General features: G+C 33.8%; 1 protein-coding gene across 2 annotated transcripts in view; it reads left to right on the plus strand.

Annotated features, from left to right (window-relative positions):
- Nucleotides 1-19031, plus strand: part of LOC119607289 (protein trachealess) — a 104292-nt gene that overhangs the window by 19768 nt on the left and 65493 nt on the right. For both annotated transcript variants that reach the window (XM_037961157.1, XM_037961158.1), the window contains exons 2-3: nucleotides 17169-17201; nucleotides 17849-17896. In XM_037961157.1, coding sequence (XP_037817085.1) covers nucleotides 17169-17201; nucleotides 17849-17896 — 81 coding nt within the window. The remainder of the gene's footprint in view (nucleotides 1-17168; nucleotides 17202-17848; nucleotides 17897-19031) is intronic.

Consider the following 19031-nt stretch of genomic DNA (forward strand, 5'->3'; position numbering starts at 1 on the left):
CCTATCCTCCTATGATAAAATAAGAAGTCTGTACCCTCGTAAAGAAGCCCAGCCTCATTCAACCTGAGAAGGTCAATCGGTGACAAATATCGGGCCATTCGAATGGATTCCATATTGCCCGCCCTTTCAAAACACTCCGCAACAACACTATTCCCTAAGAAACGAGCATTCTCCAGAAATCTAATGCCCATCCTCATCATAAATGCATCAAACCCTTTGAAAGTCGATTGCCCTATAAATCGATCTACACGAATGTCACCGGTATATGCCACCTGGCCCCAGTTTGCGCCTTAAGGCTAAATAAGAAACCAATATCCTTCCATACCATGGACCAGCAAAAGACCTATCCTCCTATCCAAACCCCGACGTCATCTCAATGACACTATTAAATATCGGTGCAACTATATTATAGCTCTACTCTAAATCTACTCCAATTTTATTCTAACATTATTTTAACTCTATTCAAACTCTATATTTACCCCACCTTTTTAATATAATTCTTCTCTACTATAACTATACTTTATAATTAAAGCCTCTACTCTAACTCTACTTTAACTCTAGTCTAACTCTACTCTATATTTTAAACATTTTTGTAGCCTTCACCGTCGTGAAAAGAATATATATAAGTTTGTCATACCGTTTGTAATTTCCAAAATAGAAATAAGGACACAGAACCTTATAGATAGCGTAGTCGATTAAGCGATGTCCGTATGTCTGTCTGTTGAAATCAATTTTCTGAAGACCCCAGATATCTAGAAGTTTACTATTTAAAATCAACAAAATCCGTCCATTAATAATGAAGATATGAGCAAAAATCCTAGACAACCTGTGAAAATTTCATGAAAAAAGACAGTTTATTGCATGATTTTACATAAAAGCAACAACAACATTGCTTATTGAAAAAAAAACGTATGTTTGAATGTGTGTTGGTTTTATTGCTTTGCGTATTTTGTTTTTGTACAATAAACCACCTAACACCTAATAATATTACCTATGTTCGTCCGTATGTCTGTCTGTCTGTCAGTGTGTCTATGTACACCCTGTGCCCACGCTACAGGTCGCAATTTTTAAAATAATTTGATGAAATTTGGCAGAATTAAAATAGTGGGCGTGGCATTTCCTATAATATTAAATAGTTATTATTGAATATTTTTTAAATGTTTAACTGTTAAATGGTATTCTTTCCAACAGTTTTGAATACATTATCAATAATGGAAATAAAAATGGGCGTAATATAAAGTAGGTGTGGCGTTTACTTTGAAAAGTAGCTTTTTAAATGGCAAAAATTATGACTCATATTAAAATAACGTTCACCAAACTTATCTTATATTATTACTACTACCGTAAAATATTGTAATTTTCAGAATAAGCGAGTCCAAAATAGTAAATAACACATTGAGACAAAATAAACGAAAATTGAAATACCTGGGAAGTGATACTATTTTTCTGAAAGGTGGATACGACTAGAACAAGAATATGTTTTTGAAATTTGCCAAACACCCTCAAAATCTTGAGTTACGGGTAAAAAAACGGGTTTTCGTACCTTTAAGCACTTATAAGTCAGTAACATAGTTTAATCTGAATCGATTTTAAGTTTCTCCACGGATTAAGAAAGCAGAAGAGTTGCACTACTGACTGACTGATTCATCATCGCACAGCCCAAACTGCTGAACCTAAAATCATGAAATTTTGACAATAGATGTGTTTTTGGTTATAAAGATCCACTAAGGGGGGATTTTTGGAAACTTTGAGATTTAGTTGTAAAAAAGGGAAAAATGGGTAAAAATGGTTTTCTTAATTATCTTACACACTATTATTGATACAAGATAAATTGGAAATGAACCTGTATCTACTCTTAAAATGAGCAGATGGGTGTCTGGTACTTTTTTAAAATTCGTACTTTTAAGGGGTGAAAATGTGTAACAAAGATTATGTTGGTACCTTTTTTGGCCCTTTATAACTTTTTAACTAATAAACATAATAACATTTTTGTAAATAATTCGGATATATCTTTCAAAATTATGAGACTCTTGTTTCGTACTTTTTTAAAATTAAGCCATTTTTGGGTGTAAAACGTAGATAACTGTATTTTTGGTACTTTTTTAGCGCATTAAGAAAAGTTTTTCAATTTATTGACGTATACCTATTAAATAGCGTACCAACTCTGTAATATTTACTGAAATAAAATATTTGCCATTCACTGGGGAGAAAAAGTACCAAAAGGGGAAAACGGGAAATTTAATTTATTCAAACTAATTTACTCACACAAAATAAACTATTAATATATTACTTTAGAATTCGGGTACTAAGTACTATATAGGACTAAATTCGGTTAAATTATTTGGTACTTTTTGAAAGCATAATTTTTCTGAGGCCTATATGGGACCAAATACGGGTAAATTGTTTGGTACTTTTTAAATGCACAATTTTTTGGAACAAATAAATGCAGATTTGAATCGTTTGAGTTTTATCTGTGATATATAGTTTTAAACACGAAATATTTTGTAAACATAATTTTCGAAAAAGTCTATTCCTAGGCGAAAAGTCGGAAAATGGTACTCTTTTTATTAGTACATTCCACAAAGGTAGAATTTATTCCATTTGAAATCATGGTAGAAAAATTAAATTTGATGTATGAGTACACTTTATCAAAGTTAAGATAAATTAAAATTTTCTGAAAAATCGGGGGTAAAAACGTGTCAACTCGGTAATCTCGGGGCAAAAGTGATTTTTGGGTACTTTTTTTTGCGAAAATCTTTGTTAATTTTCATTAAATCTAAAACTCTTAAGATTGGCCATTTCTTTGTCTTATTTTCTATATAAAATATTGTAAATCGTACGTATTTTTTAAAGTAAAAGTTCTTATACCTTTCACCGCTTTAGTGGGGAGTGTATTGGGTTTGTGCTTATGTTTGTAACGCACAATGATATTGATCCTATGCCCATCTTAAAGTCAGCTCAGAATCACTTTTTGAGTCGGTTTGGCAATGTCCATCTGTCTGTTCGTCTATGTGTCCATATAAAATTTGTGCGCACGCTGTAGGTCGCAATTTTCAAGATAATTTGATGAAATTTGGCACATACTCTTATTTTGACCCAAGGACTAAGCCTATTAAAATCGTTCTATCATTTCGCCTAACCCCATACAACCGTACCCACCAAAATAGGCCTTTTGAGCTCATAAATGTTGAATGTATCTCTCAAAAAATCGGCAAAACTTAGTTTTATATTTAGACTTCTATATAATACCACTGATTTTCGTAATGATCTGGCATCCATAAAAGGTCCCATTGAGAAAATGACTTGATAGTCAAAATTCACTTATAAACACTAATATCACGATGATATTCTGCAAAAATAACTTTAATGTAGGCATAAATCCCTCTACCATATTTTATAAGGAAAGGCCCACATTAACCCCCTGCCCCCATATTAACCAGATTCTAGAAAATCTCTTTTTTTTTGTCAACAAAGTGTTTAAATATTTCTTCATTAAAGTAAAAATCTAAAAAAAATTATCCACATTTTTAACATAATCACTGGTGTAGGGTATCATATGGTCAAACATGCCCTTACTTGTTTTAAAATAATAATTTTACCATTCGATAGTGAAAATTATTTAAATTAAGAAAAATTGTTGAATAAATTATTTTAATATAAATTATAAAATAAAAAACAGCAACCGCTCTATTAAGAAAATATAAAGACGATTAAAGAAAATACCACTGTTCTTTTAAAATCATACAAAATATAGATGAAGCAGGTTTAATGTACGCATAACCCATGGTAAAACGCACTAAAGAGTTTGTTCTCCTGTGATTGAAGGGAAGGCTACCCAATAGAAAATTAAATTTCTAAAAATTTTCTTTAAATTTAATGTGATTTGTTTTTCACTAATGTTAATAAAAAATTAAAATAAACTTTATAAAATTCCTTTTATTTATGTAAGCATACCTTCCCCTTTTAATAACATTACTTTACAACCTACAAGTACTAATAATAACTATTGTTCCTTATTAAAGTTAAATATTTTAATTCTCCCAAACGTTTGTGTTAAACATTTTTTCCGTTTAACAAATCGTATTGCGGAAATTATTGACTGTTTGTCTTTATTGTTTTCTTAGCCATTACATTATCTACTAGAATTTCTATATGCAACAGCAACTTAGTTGCTTGCCACAACAAACTCACTCAATAATACATTGTGTCAAATATTGCTTAAAGGCATTTTAGCATTTTGTTGTTGGTTGATAGTAGTAAAAAAGTCTTCTTTTCGTTTATATGTTTTTTCACAGTGCATGACACATACTTAAAGTGCAAAAGTACAAATTCCTGATTCGCATACATAATGCAGCGTGCAGCAATTATTTCTTCTTCTTCTTGAGTTTTTATTAGTGTCTCTTGTTTTAGTTGATTTTTTTTTATTATTTATTTTTTATGAAAATGAGAAGAAAAAAAATCATTAAATACAATTTTAAAATTTATTAAGTGCTGACAATCTGTAGTTAATGTTTTTCTGTGTTTACTCTACTCTTAATTATTTTTATTAACACTTTTTTTGTTGGAGCAAATGAAAAAAAAAGCAAACGTTTATTGATGCATAAAATTTACTACTGTAGTCGGTATAATTTTATTAATTGAAAGTCATACCTTACTACTGTATGCTAATAAGGCGTTAATTGTGGATATGTGATTTAAGTGGGGATTGGCGAAACTGTTACTTTTTGCAATAAATGTAAATTATATATGTTACATATGTTGATTTATTAAAAATCTGTTGTAGCTACAGACATTCGTAAATAAGATAAAGGGAACTCCGATTATTAAAACATCATTACTGTTTATAAGAGTGCCTTTTCCTAACCGCCAAGATAAATAGATTCTTTGACAATTATTTCATATCCAACCTTGGTGTACTATGTGGGTCAAAACTTAATGATCTCCTGATATTTCTTACCGCTACAGACTGGATCTAATATTATATAATACTACATCTGACCTGACTGCTCGACCGCAGCAAACTAAAAGGTGAACCAACCTTATAAGAATGTCTTCCTAAGTTCCAAACTCTACTCTAATGGTATACGCACAATTGGGACGAACGATGAATTTCGTATAGCACGACGAACTAGTCGACAAAAATTCGTTGCGTAAATTCGTCAAATGAAACACAATCAAATTATTCGTACTGCGAATTCTTTTTAAAATTTGTTTGTTCGAAGTTGGAAAAAGTAAGAAAAAGAAACAAAAATTATATTTTTGTGAATCTCCACGATTTTGAGATAATTTTAACAGCTTTAAAATTTATTCGAACATTATTTCGAAATTAGAAAATGTAAGAAATTGGCCTCGAAAAGAACTACAATTATATTTTTGTGAATATCCCCAATTATCCTCGAGATTATTTTAACAGCTTCAAAATTGTTTTGAACATTACTTCGAATTTTCGAACTTAATTTTAAATATTCCAACATAGCATTGTAGTGTCATCAAAGGTACTCCAGACTGCCAAATTTCAGACAATTCGGGCCACGAGAACTGGTTTTAATGGCTTTAAAAATTTTTCGAACTTCAGTTCGAATTTTTGAAAATTTTATTTTTAGTTTTTATGACCCAGAGATTATTTTAAGAGCATAAAAAATTTTTCTAACATAACTTCGAATTTTCGAATTTAATTTCGAATATTCGAGCATAATGTTATATTGTCATTAGCTGTAGTCACAACCGCCAAATTTCAGCAAATTCGGGCTACCGGAATTGGTTTTAAAACAATTTTCCCCAATTAATTCGTCGTTCGTCTGCATAAGAAATAGAAATAAACCTATCGCATAGTTCGTTACGTACGACGAATTTCGTCATACGCAATGATTGTGTACATTTTCATATACCCAAGTGTGTTCTATTTTGACGACGAATATTCCGTTCGTTCCTAAGTGTGCGTATACTATAACGCAACTCTAACTATACGTCGATAGGCTACTGATACGCTAGCTCTACGCGTAAACGTGTCTACTCTAAACGCGACTCAAATGCGATCGAAGACTGACTCGACGCTAAACGCTACTCTAAACGCGACGAGAACGCGACGCGAAACGCGACGCGCGCGCGACGCGAACGCGACGCGAACGCGAGCGAAAGCGACGAACGTCGACGCTGAACGCGACGCGAAGCGACGGACTAACTCTAACTCTACTCTAACTCTACTCTAACTCTACTTCTAACTCTACTCTAAACTCTACTCTAACTCTACTCTAACCTCTACTCTAACTCTACTCTAATCTACTTATCCTACTCTAATCTAATCTACTCTCTACTCTACCGCAACTCAACTCTACTCTAACTCTATTCTAACTCGCTCTAACTCTGCTCCTCTACGACTCTAATTCTACTCTAACTCTACTTTTAACTCTACTTTAACTCTACTCTAACTCTACTCACTCTACTTAACTCTACGCTAACTCACTCTACTCTAACTCTACTCTAACTCACTCTAACTTCTACTCTAACTCTACTCCGAACGCTTCTCTAACACCACCTTAAATATTCTTTAACACTTCTATAACTATACCCTACTCGAACTCTACTTTAACTCTAATCTATATAGAGCGTATTTAAAAATTTCAAATCCGATGCGATTTGATAAATTTTTAATAGTTCCAGTTATTAATGAAATTTGTAAATGTACTGCCGAAATATATGAAGAACTTGTTCGACAATGTTCTCGAATTGGTTCTAATTTCTCAATTGTTGGTTACAATTTCAAAATCAAAACTATTAGCAAATTTATCACTAACTTGAAACCCATAAACCCACCGGTTTAGTTTCTGGCAAATATAATATAGAAGAAAAAAAAATAACAAAAAAAAACACTACAAAACATTAATGTTTCGATAAAATAATTGAGATAAAGAAATAAATCGTAACGAATACCCCAAGAACTCATACAACTCATGAGTTGGAAAAAAAAATATATAAAAATATTTCAGTTAAAACATAAAAAACACTTTGTTGATCATCAAACCGAAACTTATAAATATGTATGAATTTTAAAATTATTGGAATCCCTTTTGATGAACACGAGGATCACACCGCAAACAGAAAAAACAAAAACAGGAAAATTGAACACTCTACAAAAATAAAATACAAAAAATCTATATATAAATACATATATATATATATAAAGGTCGACAAAGAAGACAACAAAATATATATATAATTCTCATCAAAAGCTTGATAGAATCCATCCATCCATCTCCATTGAAGCAACAAACCATCAAAATGGACAGACGGACAAAACTACAACTACTTGATCAAAACAAAAAGAACTTAAACAGAAGACTGGAGTTGAAAGCAGCAGCAGAAGAAAGAAAACAAAATCCATCAATACCAATCAACGATAACAGTCAACAAAAATAACCTCTCAACGCGAAAAAGACAAAAAATATGTTTGAGAAAATAAGATTTGAAGCAGAAGTTTAATAATGATGCTGATTTTTGCCATCGACCTAAAATTTGTTATACACTTTTCTTATAAGTTCAAAAAAAACAGTTTTTCTAAGTAAGATTTTTTTTTTTAATTTAACCTGGACCTGTTGATAATCATTTTTCAAGATTATATAAAGATTTTCATTCTATAAATTCATTTTTATTTAAAGTAATTGCACTTTGAATGTTATCAACTTAATTTAAAATACCATTTATGTCAAGCCTTGTACATTTATATTAAATGCAAAAACAGTGTGACAAATAGTAATTGAAACAAATTATATTTAAGAACCTCACTATATCTAGCTCTGCTCAATTTTAAAGCAACTCAAACGGTGACGCGGAGGCCGCCGGGAGGAAAGGGCTAGAACACGAAGAAACGAAACGAACGAACGAACGAACGAAAGAACGAACGAACGAACGAACGAACGAACGAACGAACGAACGAACGAACGAATAAGAACGAACGAACGAACGAACGAACGAACGAACGAACGAACGAACTAACGAACGAACGAACGAACGAAGAACGAACGAACGAAACGAACGAAAAACGAACCGAACTAACGACGCGACGCGACGCGACGCGCGCTACGCGACGCGCGACGCGAACGCGACGAACGCGAGCCAACGCGACGCGAGCCAACGCGACGCGATCCAACGCGACGCGAGCCAACGCGACGCGATCCAACGCGACGCGAGCCAAACGACGCGAGCCAACGCGACGCAGCCAACTACTCGAGCCAACTCTACGCTATCCAACTCTACTCTATCCAACTCTACTCTATCCAACTCTACTCTATCCAACTCTACTCTATCCAACTCTACTCTATCCAACACTACTCTATCCAACTCCTGACTGACATATGTATTATTCTAACTCTTCTCTATTTTAAAACCTGTCCGATCATTTTTATCTCATACTGTTCTAGCACGTCCGTAAGCATGTTATAACTATATTTTAAGCTTATTGTCACAGTAATACTTGTTTCCTAATTATGTTAAATACATGTTAGAATTCTAATACAACCGTCTAGTAGTTGTTGCATTTAGAATTCTAATATGTTCAAGTTGCATCACTTAAATGGCGCTGCATATAAAAACATGGCAGCAAGTTAGTTAGGTGGATTTCTATTAATACTTAGATCAATAGTCAGTTAGTCACAGCAATTGCAAAGTCCAATAATTAACATGCTACAGTCCTCTACACGAGACAGGCACATTTCTAAGCGTAAAATGTTTTGTTTAATAAAAAAATGTTAAATATTTCATGTAAGTAGCTTAAGTAAATGTTATTTTTAAATTATTATGTAAAATTAAATTAAATTTATTTTGTTGTTATAGCAAAAGTCTGGTGCAAAGAAATTAAATCGTCTTCCACAAAAATTTAAACCTGAAACTTTACTGAATCAGCGTTTGAATTACGACATTCGAAGCTCGTTATACCGGAAAATTACAATAAATTTGAGTGGGTCTAGAAATGCTGTAATTCGTCCCCTATATTTAGTATTTACTGTACTAATCCCATTTGTCACAAAACACTTGTATTTTTCACTTATCCACTTTTATCTTCAGCTAAAGCAGCTTCACTTTAAATGGTTAGATTAAATATTTTAATTTGGCAAACGTTTTAATTATAAACGTTTAACGTTGTAAAACTATTTATTTAATTTGTTTAAACTAAATATTTTTACACGTAAGTGACACAAACTATTTACATAAATAATTGTTTCAGGCAATACCAATTTGGTGTTTATTTTATGGAGAAACAAGTTATAAGCGGGACAAACAATAATCGGCAATTATAATGAAGAATATAAAGAATAGATAGAAACAATAATCGGATCACGCCTTTCAGATTTTTGTAATCTTTTAAAAACTAGACTTAATTTCCAATTTGTTGACATATAAAACGTAAGGTATAGGTCCACGAGATGTTTACATGGTTAAATTGTAAAATTGTGGTAACAAATTGAGGACTATAGCTGTTATAGTTTCCTAGATATACGAATTTTAGTATTTGACTAATATGGGAAATGCCACGCCCGCTAATGCCAGTATAGACTTTAAACAAAAAGACAAACACACACATTTCAAAACTGAATTTTAAGAGGTTATTCAAGACTAGAATACCGACATGGTATGATTGGGCCGTGAACACTCTCCTGATGTGATCACAATCTACACTGATGGTTCAAACACAAAAAGATGCACGGGATCGGGAATCTCCTCCTAACAACAGAATCTTCTGTTGTCTCTTCGACTACCAGACACCTGCACGGTCTTTCAGGCAGAGATATATACCATCGATACAGCAGCGAGAAGAATCCGGGAACTGAATCTCGAAAATTCGACTATACACATATACTTGGACAGTCTTGCATTAATCAAGGCTCTTAACTCTAATGTTATTAATTGGAAATGCCTTCTTGAATACAATCAATCATTGGCACAACTGACACAACATCACGTTGACTTGATATGGGTTCCAGGACATGAGGACATCCGGGGAAATGAAATATCAAAAGGTCGTCCCTAGACTTAATCCTTGCGAAAGGGATAGTCACACTCCTCTGGTGATCCTATCAAAATTAATAGATGACTGGGCTTTGAGTGAGACGGAACTCAGATGGTCAAATATCACCATTTGTAGAATATCGAAACTGCTCTGGCCCACTCTGACAACGGACTCGATTAGACTTCTCACAGGTATAATTACTGGGCCCAGCCTTACAAGAGCACAGACTACGCTCTTTTCCATGATCTGGACTGTCTCAAAGATGATCGGTTTTATTAGAAATACCCGTGGTTTTCACGTGGATACGAATGTCGAGTGCTTAACGTGAACATCTGCCTTAACGGCGTTATTTCACGGTGGTCTTTTTCATCCACTGTCTAGACGTAGGGTCTACCACGCGCCCCTGAATCCTTCTATGAAGAACTCAGATGGCAATTTTTGTACATGGCAGGTCCATGTACAAGCACTTTGCTGAAGAACTCGAGCTATCTAATCTCTTGCCATAGTAGCCCCGTTGCGGAATGAAAGGGATCAATGCCAATGCAAACCCCCAAACAAGGAAAAAGCAATCACTGGTCTAAAGTGAATTGAAGGGGCGACAAACCCTAACATCAGGTGAAATCAATCTTCCGGTAAACCGGAAGGTGGCCACCCTTATGATGTAGTGAAAGATTGCATTATTTAAAATACAATCCCCATCAACTAATGACCCATTCCAGTGCATTCCTTAACCTCTTAAAGTACGCGCAAACACAATACTGAGATGGCTCTGTTGATTCGGCAACAGCACCTAGAGACTATTTGATAGTCCGAAATATCCCTCTGTATGTCAGATAATGTGACAAAGGATGTAGGAATTTCCAAAGTCAATTCGAACCCAATAATTGCCCCGACAAGTTGAGTGGTGGACCTCAACCATAAGTCGCGGAACATGAAACAATATGAATCCTGTTGAGATGGCAACAGCACCGAGAACTTCCCTGAAGTAAAAGGTCTACTAAATTAGTACTAGCCTCCTGTCGTGCAGAGGAGTCTTTCCCGATCGTTCAGCAATTACATCAGTTCCATTCTCAGACCATTCTCAAATCTACAGAATGACAGGCAACTACCAAGTGTCAACCTGAAAATTCCCCAACATATACTGGCGCCCTACTACGCGAAGAGAAGGAGAACGGGTTCAGGAATCCAGCATAAGTTGCTCTGTCACATCACCCAGTGACATCTGTTGAGATGGCAACAGCACCGGAGAGAGATTCCAGACATATTTGGCATTTGGATATATCAGTCTTCAAACCAACATTCTCATCCCGCGAATTTGAGTATAAACCACAGCCACTGCGTGGATCCCGAAGGAACCTCTGGAACTGGCCACCCGTAGTGCCCGATTATATGGTACTCTGGTTAGACCCCATGTCAAATTATTCCAAGGAAAAGCCGAGGATACATTTGGTCATCACCAGTTTATAGTCCCGGCAGACTAGAGGTATTGGTAGCACCTCTGGAGATGGAGTTTTTCATCAAGGAAACATGCCGCCGGAGGGGACACAGACACGAACGACGAGAGTTTAACGTGAACACCTACCATGACGGCCTTTTACATCCACGGTGGTCTTTTACATCCACTGGGTAGACTAGAAACGGTCTACCACGCGCCCCTAAATCTTTCAATGAAGAACTCAGGTGGCAATTTTTGTACATGGCTGAGCCGGTCCATGTACAAGCACTTTGCTGAAGAACTCGAGCTATCTAATCTCTAGCCCCGTTGCGGAATGTCAGGCAGCATGGGATCAATCCCAATGCAAACCCCGACAAGCAAAAAGCAATCACTGGTCTAAAATCAATAGAAAAATAACCCAACAAAAACTTTCATTACTTTGTAAGGGATTGAAATGTTCTTACACAATAGCATTTTAACACGGTAATGTTATTGAAGGCAAGTACTTACCACAAACGCTTACAAGTAATTAGAAAAAGTTGTCATTTTAAATTGCTTCTATAGTTTAACAGGCAAAAGGTCTAATGAATTAGAAAGTATTTATATAACACATTACTAGTAAGACCTTATTAGACTACTTCTATGTAACGCAGAAGAGTATGAAAAGTATGTTGTTATGTAAGTAATTGCAATTGAAAGTCATTATCTAGTTTTTGCTGGGAATAGATTAAAATAAATCTGAAATTTCTAAAGGTTTAGTCCGATTTGAATAACATTTCTCAGGCGTAGTTATGTTGTCGAGTTTAAGTTTTGAATTGAATTCTATTCGGCAGATAAAGTGAAATTTTGCTAAAAGACATAAACATTTTTTTTATCTAAGTTTTTGTAACAACACCCCGATTACGTTAGTAAGTATTATAACAACATTGTTATTCTACAAACTCCAATAAAAAATTGTACCAAAGAACTGCTGCCATTCTATATAAAACATAAATATAATTGTATTTTTATATATCAGACTATATTAGGAATAGAGTGTGTGTTTTTTTGTTTGTACTCATATCTACAACTATCTATCTGTAAAGTCTACATATGATGATAAAACTATTTCACTAGTTAAATGCACCATAATTAGATGAGAACACGTGTTCATTAAACACTTTTGATGACAATCAACAAAATTAACTTGGAATACAATTAAATAGTTTTATACTTTGAGATTTCATATAAGAAAATCTGTTTTGCAATAAATGTCCAGCAAAAAGCACAAACTAAATCAGTGCATATTCCTTTGATAGACACGTGGCTGTCTGTCTGTCTTTCTTTGGTTTTTGTTTTTTAATAAAAAAACGCAAATTTCTAGAAATAATAATAACAACAACAATCGGAAAAAAAAACAACAACCAAGACCTTATAAAGTTAAAAGTAAAAGACAAATGCAAGCAACAGCAACAGAGAATTGTGCAACATTAATGAAACCTTACTATAAAAGGATAAAACTTTTGTTTTTTTTTTTTTTTTTTTGTGTTTATGTTGTTTTTGTAAAGTGATATTACAAAATTCCTGCAACATGTTATAATGATGCTACTGATGATGACAATGGTGATGAGGAGGACATTACTGTCATTTTATGTTGTAATCAATATCGGTTACTTTTAAATACTTCTATATTTTGATTTCATATTGAAATCTTGTTTTTTTTTTTTCTACTTTTTCGAATTATAAAGAATTCTCTCCCGAGATTTGCAAATATGTATTGAAATAAAAGAATTTTTAAATACGTTTTTATTTTATAGTTTTAAAAGGATTTTAAATAAATATTTTTATTATACTTATGTACATATGATGACAGTCAAGTTTTGAATAAAAAAAGAACAGAAGATCACGAAGTGTTTTAAAACATTTATATTTATATTATTGAAGACCTCCCAGGAGGTATTGTTTAACAACTTTTTATTTAACTTTAATTAGTTTGACTAGCAGTAACACTTGAGAATAATTAACAAGTTTAGAGGTAAAGGAAACCATCCTTCTTTAAACATTTCTAAATTGCAATAAAAATTTGCTGTATTTTTAGTTGTTTTCAAGGTTTTAATTGTTTTACTGGAATTAATTGGATCGAAGGCTATTTTATATCTGAATAGTGTTTTCTTAATTTACATTTGTAATGCAATTCCAATTTGAAAATTTTACTAGACAAGGACATATACACAGAAAGAAAAATTGTATTACATGCAATAGATTACAAAATCGATTCAAATTAAAATTCGAATTCAAATATGTGAACTTAAAAATACTACATATAAGTCTCACTTAGTTTATAATATATGTACAACGAACTTCTTTTTGCTAAAATGTTCCGAAATCAAGCTAGTATCAAGCTCAAATCATTAACACAATTCTTGAAAAAGCACATCAATTTTTTGGCTAATAAACTTTGTTGTATATGTTCTGAAATTAAGCCCGATAAAATATATTATTTTATCAACTCAATGTTTTAGCCGCCGCCATGATATAACTTCCATACCTCGTGGAGTTGTGGGTAGTTTAGAGGGGTATACATATATCTCTAAACTCAACGAATGACTGACGACCACTCAGATAATTCATAATCCATCTCTTCAAGTTGTTGGGCATTGTGGTCTGCAGGATGACCTGTATCGAAGGCCTTCGATAAGTCCAGCGCCACTATGTGTGTTCTTTCACAAGAGCTCTGCTGGTTTAAACCCTGTGAGATCTGAGTGGTAATGGCCGTTAATGCTGAGGTGGTGCGTTGCCTCTTACAGAATCCATGCTGGTGATGAGCTGTTAAATGTCTGGGGAAGGAGAAGCTCCTCAAGAGTGCTCGCGGCTGGTGACAGAAAGGAAATAACGAATGACTGACGAACACTCAGATAATTCACAAACCATCTCATCAAGTTCTTAGGCATGGTGGACTACATGATGTCCTGGGCCCAAATTATGGCATACGATATCGATCGAAATCTCCATTTAGACTCTATTGAGATTTCGAACGATATCATATGCCGTAATTTGAGCTCTGTATCGAAGGCCTTCGATAAGTCCAGCGCCACTAGGTGCATTCTTTCACAAGACCTCTGCTGATTTAAACCCTGTAAGATCTGAGTGGTAATGGCGGTTAATGCTTAGGTGGTGCGTTGCCTCTTACAGAATCCAAGATTCTGTAAGATTCGTCCTCTGTCGCGTTCTTCCCTGGTTTTAGTATTGGTTAAAGGTTAGATAACTCTAAAGGTTAGGCGGCTCTAACCTTAGGCTGCTCGTTGATTGGTTAAAAACCATTTTCCAAATACATGACGTCCCAGTCGCCAAGCTGTTTCAGCGTCAGCATGGCAATGCCGTCGGGGCCTTTCGCCTTAGGTTTGGCAGCGTTGATGGCCTCACCAGCTTCAGAAGGATTGTGAAATGTCCGAGACTGGAAGGTTGTGGGGTTTGCGAACAACACTTCGGTTCGCCTCATCTCTCTCTGGGTGGTCAATAAGCCGGCAAAATGCACGCGAGCATCGTTCAGGATCGAAAATAGTGGTGTCTGCGACCCTGTCATACTTCTTCGTTAGATTGGAGAGAGACCGAACTGTACACCACAACCTACTAACACCTGAGCTTAAAATACAGTTCTTCAGATGATCAAACCATTTATTCCTCGTGTTCTCATTTCGATCGAAACAAGTAGTAGTCAAATGGGGGAAAGTCTCGACTATATTGCAATCATATGACCTAGCGTTGTCATGATGGCATATTACGCTTTCATATATGGCAACACTTTCTGGGCAGATTTGACTCAGCTTTGGTCCCACTAAATACACAATATTATCTTAGTGCCTTAGCTTTGTTGTCGGTTCTGCTAGTTGGCCTGACTTTACATACGATCTCTTGCGTTTCTAGTTATAGATAATGGATCGATTTGTCATCGCAAGTAATGATTCGGAGAAAAATTAAGTTCAAGCTGCATTTGGGTCATGAAAAATCTTTCAAGGCCTTTGGTCTTCTATTTGAAAGGTACTGCCCTGCTTTTAGATGAATCCTACTGATTGCACATGTTTCAAAATTGCTGTTTGACTAGCTCTCAATAATTTAGAAAGTTTTTTTGAATTCGATAACATTTCTCATGAAGGACTAATGATCTCAATTCTTGCTCTTCAAACATTTTTATCTGACATTAGTTCCAAGACTTTCAAATTTAGGAGAATGCTTGTTAAACATTACTATTCTTATTCATCACCTGAGGCCACAATAACTAGTGTAAGGACACACTAAGTTATCGTTCTTTTCCATGGGACCATACTGTTCTATAGAACACACTCTTCTCTTTTGAGAAAGTAGATTTATCACCATACAACAGATCCATTTGCAGATCAAAATCTTAATAGAATTTTAATCGATATTTCAATAGCTATCGTATATCATAATTTGCCTCCAGATGTCTTCTTCAAATTCCAGTTTTTACTATAAATCCAATTTTTCACTAAAAATCCTATGTGTTTCTAAAACCCCGACCTTTGTCTTAAGATCGCATACAGGGACTCGATCCCAGAAAATTTTATGACAATTTCGATGATAAGGAAAACAAAATAGATCTATGATATGAGCAAAACTTTTGACACCAATTACTTGATCATTTGTCAAATAAATAAAAAATATTATTTTAAATAAATTCACTCAAATCTAACTCCTACTACAAAAGATCCTCACTGATCCTGTCATTTGTTTTGATAAATTTCTTTAAAATAAGTATTTCCGCTTAATCAAATAAATTTAAACCGTTGACCGCTTTATTATTAAAAAATTTATATGTGTTTTATAGTTTTGTTAATAACAAAACAAAAAAAAACCAACTGATCGATCGATTGATCTATCGTCAGATTTTCAATCAAAAACTTACACAAATAAAACGCAAAGCGAAAAAAACACACAAGGTTGTTGAGACTTCGAAATATATTTTACTCATAATAACGCAACTTGTGTGTGAAATTGTATAGTAAATATCGGTGAATTTTTTTGGCGGAAAATACAATTTTAATAATTGGTTTTTGTCTGGCATCTGTGTTTTTTCTTTTTTTTTTTTTCTTTTATTCTTCTTCACTCTATGGATCCATGCCAACAATATACGCACTATAATATAATAACAGTCTTAAATAATAACAACAGCAACAAAAAAAAATTGGTCAACAGCCTTAATTTAAGGGGGGCCAAAATTGCAACAACAACAACAACTATAATAAAGCCGAAAATTGTATTTTAGTTTTATTTATTGTTAAAGAAAATTACTTGGACTTTTGATTTTAGAGAGTGATCAAGTCAAGGGTTTATTTTATGTTCTTATTTTTGTTGTTGTTGTTGGTTTGATTTTAAAGTTTTTTTTTTTTTGATGATGATTTTGAATTATGATCATCACATACGTAAAGGACGTTTGTGTCCGGCAAGTAAATTGTCTTTATATTTATGAGTGTGTGTGTGTATGGATTTTTTATAGATCCATTTCTTTTCTTATAAACGATTTATTTTTTTAATAATTTTTCAAAATTTCATTTTAAATTGAAAAGTTCTCAACAACAGCTATATAAAAGAATGAATTCTATACTTATAAAGGATACATGGCAAACTCTGCCATCCCATGCAATATTAAAACCCAAAACATCTTTTATACCTTCTTTTTTTTTCCAACAACAATTAATCAACTACTAATTTAATTATATATTTTACTCATTGTAGATACCGTGAAGATGCTCTCTGCTGGGGTGATCGGTAAGTATTGAAATTTCTCAAGAGGAGTTCAAACAGCAGCAGCAACAGTAATCAATAATAATTGAATGAAAACTGCAATAGACACAGTAACGCATCCCGTTGATTTTGGGAAGGCTTTCTTTCTATCTTTCAACTTAAAACTAAACTGTATAATAAAATATTCATTTGTTCACATTAAAATACAGTAAAAAGCAAAAAAAAAAAAAAATGCTTGTATGTGTTTTAACATGTTTAACAAATTCGCATTTGTCTGTCTGTCTGTCCGCCCGTCCGTCCATTCCGTCCGTGTGTCTCGTATTTGTTGCAGTCATATTGTGTTAATTCTTCCTAACACCGCAACACATTTACCGCATTATTAAATTTAAAGCAAAAATGCATTTAGCATTGTTTTTCTGTCTTCTTTATACTTTAATTCATCTGAAAACTGCATTTACTACAATGAAAAAGAAAATATATTCAGTTGTTCAGGAAAAAAAAAAACACTAATATATGAACGACTACAGTAGTGTTGTGCGATTTCTTAACATTTTTTCAACAGATTTTTTTTCTGTAAAAAAAAACTAAATAAATTGACGATAGGAAAAAAAATAATAAAATAATGTTGGAGAAGAAAAAACGTTAATAATGTTTTTCTTGAATTTTCGCAGAAAATCAATGGAAGAGATTGGAGCCGCTCAGTCATCGGTAAATGCAAGGTAAGTGATAATGTTTTTCTTTTTTTCCCAATAAACTAGGCTTGTTTCAGTTTTTCATCTTCAATTAGAGCAGAGAGTCTTAAACATTTATATCTTAGAGATTTTCCCCTTTAAAACTAATTTAGAATTTTGACACAATATATCCTTAAAGCAGTTCTTAACAACATCTTAGACTGAACTCTTGGATGGAGAGGCTGGTTCTAGTTCAGTCCTATATCAGTACTAGTTTAGTTCTAGTTCAGTTCTAGTTCAGTTCTAGTTCAGTTCTAGTTCAGTTCTAGATCAGTTCTAGTTCAGTTCTAGTTCAGTTCTAGTTCAGTTCTAGTTCAGTTCTAGTTCAGTTCTAGTTCAGTTCTAGTTCAGTTCTAGTTCAGTTCTAGTTCAGTTCTAGTTCAGTTCTTGTTCAGTTCTAGTTCAGTTCTAGTCAGTTCTAGTTCAGTTCTAGTTCAGTTCTAGTTCAGTTCTAGTTCAGTTCTAGTTCAGTTCTAGTTCAGTTCTAGTTCAGTTCTAGTTCAGTTCTAGTTCAGTTCTAGTTCAGTTCTAGTTCAGTTCTAGTTCAGTTCTAGTTCAGTTCTAGTTCAGTTCTAGTTCAGTTCTAGTTCAGTTCTAGTTCAGTTCTAGTTCAGTTCTAGTTCAGTTCTAGTTCAGTTCTAGTTCAGTTCTAGTTCACTTCTAGTTCAGTTCTAGTTCATTCTAGTTCAGTTCTAGTTCAGTTCTAGTTCAGTTCTAGTTCAGTTCTAGTTCAGTTCTAGTTCAGTTCTAGTTCAGTTCTAGTTCAGTTCTAGTTCAGTTCTAGTTCAGTTCTAGTTCAGTTCTAGTTCAGTTCTAGTTCAGTTCTAGTTCAGTTCTAGTTCAGTTCTTTAGTTCTAGTTCAGTTCTAGTTCAGTTCTAGTTCAGTTCTAGTTAAGTTCTACTTCAGTTCTAGTTCAGTTCTAGTTCAGTTCTAGTTCAGTTCTAGTTCATTTCTAGTTCAGTTCTAGTTCAGTTCTAGTTCAGTTCTAGTTAAGTTCTACTTCAGCTCTAGTTCAGTTCTAGTTCGGTTCTAGTTCACTTCTAGTTCACTTCCAGTTCACTTCTAGTTCACTTCTAGTTCAGTTCTAGTTCAGTTCTAGTTCAGTTCTAGTTGAGTTCTAGT

The sequence above is a fragment of the Lucilia sericata genome, unplaced genomic scaffold, assembly GCF_015586225.1.
Source record: "Lucilia sericata isolate MDLA Ls3-8-SP2 unplaced genomic scaffold, ASM1558622v1 Contig000684F_arrow, whole genome shotgun sequence".
In the NCBI taxonomy this organism is placed as follows: Eukaryota; Metazoa; Arthropoda; class Insecta; order Diptera; family Calliphoridae; genus Lucilia; species Lucilia sericata.